We start from the raw sequence: 2,607 nt of genomic DNA, 5'->3' as shown, positions 1-2,607 counted from the left end.
GGCCCCTCTTTGCCCACAGCCACGCCTTCCAGTTGTGGAGGGCCCTGGGGGCCGAGCACCCCGTGAGCCGCCTGGTGGTGGCCACGCTGCTGGCCTGGCTGCAGGAGCGGCCGCTGCCCCCCGGGGCCAGAGACGGAAGCCCCCCGCCCGAGGATAAGACCTACCTGCGCTCGTTCACCGTGAGTCTCTGCAGCCACTGCCTCGACGCGGCCCCCAGCTGCCACCGGGCCGACCAGCTTCCCGCGTGCAGAGGCCGGTGGCATCCAGGGCACCCGCTGTGCGCCAGGCTGGGGGAGGGGGAGCCCCGTCTCCGGGCCGGGGAAGGGGCACGGCCAAGGGCTGAGCACGTCCCGGCGCGGGGCTACGGAGCCCGCTTCTGCCCCGTGAAGTGGGACGGCGGTGGTCCTGCACGGCTGCTGAGGGCCCTGGGTCACACGGCGTGTCCCCAGGATGCCGGACGCGCTGTGTGGGTGGCCTCACAGCCCGGGGGCTCCAGGAGACAGGTTCCGGCGATGGAGAACCCCTCCGTCCGCACTTGGGCTCTGGGGCTGTAGATCTTGGAGGAACCTTTGAGGCCGCATCCTGCAGCCCCTGCCCTCCTGTAGGAAGCCCCCCAGCCCAGCTTTCCTCCTTACACAGCCGCAGGAGCGGGGAGCTCACTTCCTAGCACGGCCACACCTGTCCTCCGCGGCTGGACTCTGACGAGGCAGCCGCCGTGGCCGACCCTGTTGTCTCCCCGGCTGAGACACCCCCCCCACCCCCAAAGCCCCCTGAGCAGCAGCCCAGAGCCTGCAGGTGCCCCTCCCCATCCGGAGCCCCCAGGCCAGCGGCCGCCTGAACTCGATTCCGTCTGAACGTGGCCCCAGAGGGGGGGTCCACCCCGTGCCCGTGCGGCCCCCCGCCCTTCCCGTTAACGCCCTTCCCTCCCGAAACCACACAGCAGCACTGGGTCAGCAGGGGGGTCTTGTCTGTGTCCCTCCACACCCCGAGCCCCGGCCTCCCTCTGTCCTGACTGCTCAGTGCTGTCACCCCACCCTGAGGACCTTCCGGATCGAATGCTCCGGTGGGCACAGGAAGCCTCGGGCCGCCGTCCCCGGGCTCGGGAGCTACAGCGTGTCCCCTGCCCCCTGCCAGGCCATGAGATTGCTTCACGAGCTGCAGTTTGCCCGGGAGTTCGAGAAGGCGGTGCAGGAGGCCTACCCAGAGCTCCTCCTGGCCCTCCTCACCCAGACGCACTACATCTCGGAGCTGAACCTGCCCGAGGAGCCCCAGCCCGGCCAGGAGGCCCAGCCGCTGGCCACGCCCAGTCCGCAGAGGTAGGGGGGCGTTCAGGCTCCGCCTGCAGGGATGAGGCAAAGACACTGACTTCCCAGGGCTGAGGAAGCAGGGGCGTGCCCCACAGCACCAGGCACCTATTGTCCCAGTTCTGGAGGCCAGGGTCCGAGTTCAAGGTGTCGGCAGGGCCGTGCTGCCTCTGAAGCCTGCCGGGGAGGACGCTTTCTGCCTGTCCCTCTCCTGGCTCTGCAGGCAGTCTCCGTGTCCCTGGCCTGTGGACGCGTTGCTCCCGCCTCTGCTTCCCTTGTCACCTGGTGTCCTCGGCCATGTGTCTCTGGCTCAGTTTCCCTCTTCTTATAAGGACACCAGTCATGACAGATTAGGGCCACGCTAAGGGCCTCATCTTAACTCGATTGCATCTGCAAAGACCCTGTTTCCAAATAAGACCACACTCACAGGTATGGGGTTTAGGACTTGGACATAGTTTTGGGGTGAGCGGGGGGGGGAGTCAAGCCCCGAACACCGTCATGGCCAGCGCCGCAGTCACGCGGAGGGACTCAGGGCAGGCATGTGGCTGGTTTACTTGCTCCCCAAGGGTCGCTGGGCAGCAGACATCCTCGGTGACAGGACACAGCACCTAACATCTGCCCACACCAGGGCACCGGGTCTTTCCTGAATGTGGTCCTTGTGGGGGTTCAGCGAGATGTTTCTCGTCCTCCCCATTGTACAGATGAGGAAAGCGAGGCTCAGAGAGGGTCAGAGGCTTTCCCAGAGACACACAGAATGCCCTCGAGTTGCTGAGCTAGTGCCCGTGGGATGGCAGGGGTGTCCCCCTGGCCACCGCTGAGCCCGTGAGGGCAGACACCACTCCAGGTCGCCTTGAGCGTTGCTCTGAGCCCCGTACACTTTTGCACCGACGTGGGCGGGTGTGGCCCGAGCGGCGTGGACGGGACCTACGTCGGAGGGTCCACGCCCCCGTGGCGCTCGGCCACGGGTTGGGCCGGCTGCTGCCGCGCCCTCCATCCACGCCAGGTTGTGTCTTGAGAAACCCAACAAGCAAGTCTTTAAAAACCACGGGGACCGACTCTTTTCATTTGTTTGTATTATGATGTGTTTCACGTAATTTGTCAGTTTTAACAGCTCTCCCCAAGGCGCGTCACTGAGAAAAAAATGCCACTTCTTCTCATATTGCTTCTGAATTCGAATGTGCATAAAGTTCTTTTTTTATTCACATCAACCGTGCGAAATGCATGAATCTTCCCTAATAAGCTAATAAAACGTTCTCCTCCCAGAACGTATGTAGGAGGGCCAGGAGGGGGCTGCAGTGAACCA

General features: G+C 64.4%; 1 protein-coding gene across 1 annotated transcript in view; it reads left to right on the top strand.

Annotated features, from left to right (window-relative positions):
• The first annotated feature begins 8 nt into the window (after nucleotides 1-8).
• LOC121024798 (maestro heat-like repeat family member 5) overlaps nucleotides 9-2,607 on the top strand; it is a 9,286-nt gene continuing 6,687 nt past the window's right edge. Inside the window, exons 1-2 of the mRNA XM_040467036.1 lie at nucleotides 9-179; nucleotides 1,135-1,316. Of these exons, the coding sequence (XP_040322970.1) occupies nucleotides 1,138-1,316 (179 nt within the window). The 5' untranslated portion in view covers nucleotides 9-179; nucleotides 1,135-1,137. The remainder of the gene's footprint in view (nucleotides 180-1,134; nucleotides 1,317-2,607) is intronic.

Source organism: Herpailurus yagouaroundi, unplaced genomic scaffold, assembly GCF_014898765.1.
Source record: "Herpailurus yagouaroundi ecotype Mexico unplaced genomic scaffold, PumYag 67181, whole genome shotgun sequence".
NCBI lineage: Eukaryota > Metazoa > Chordata > Mammalia > Carnivora > Felidae > Herpailurus > Herpailurus yagouaroundi.
Note: the sequence above shows the minus strand (reverse complement) of the source record. Positions and strands in the feature narration are given on the sequence as shown.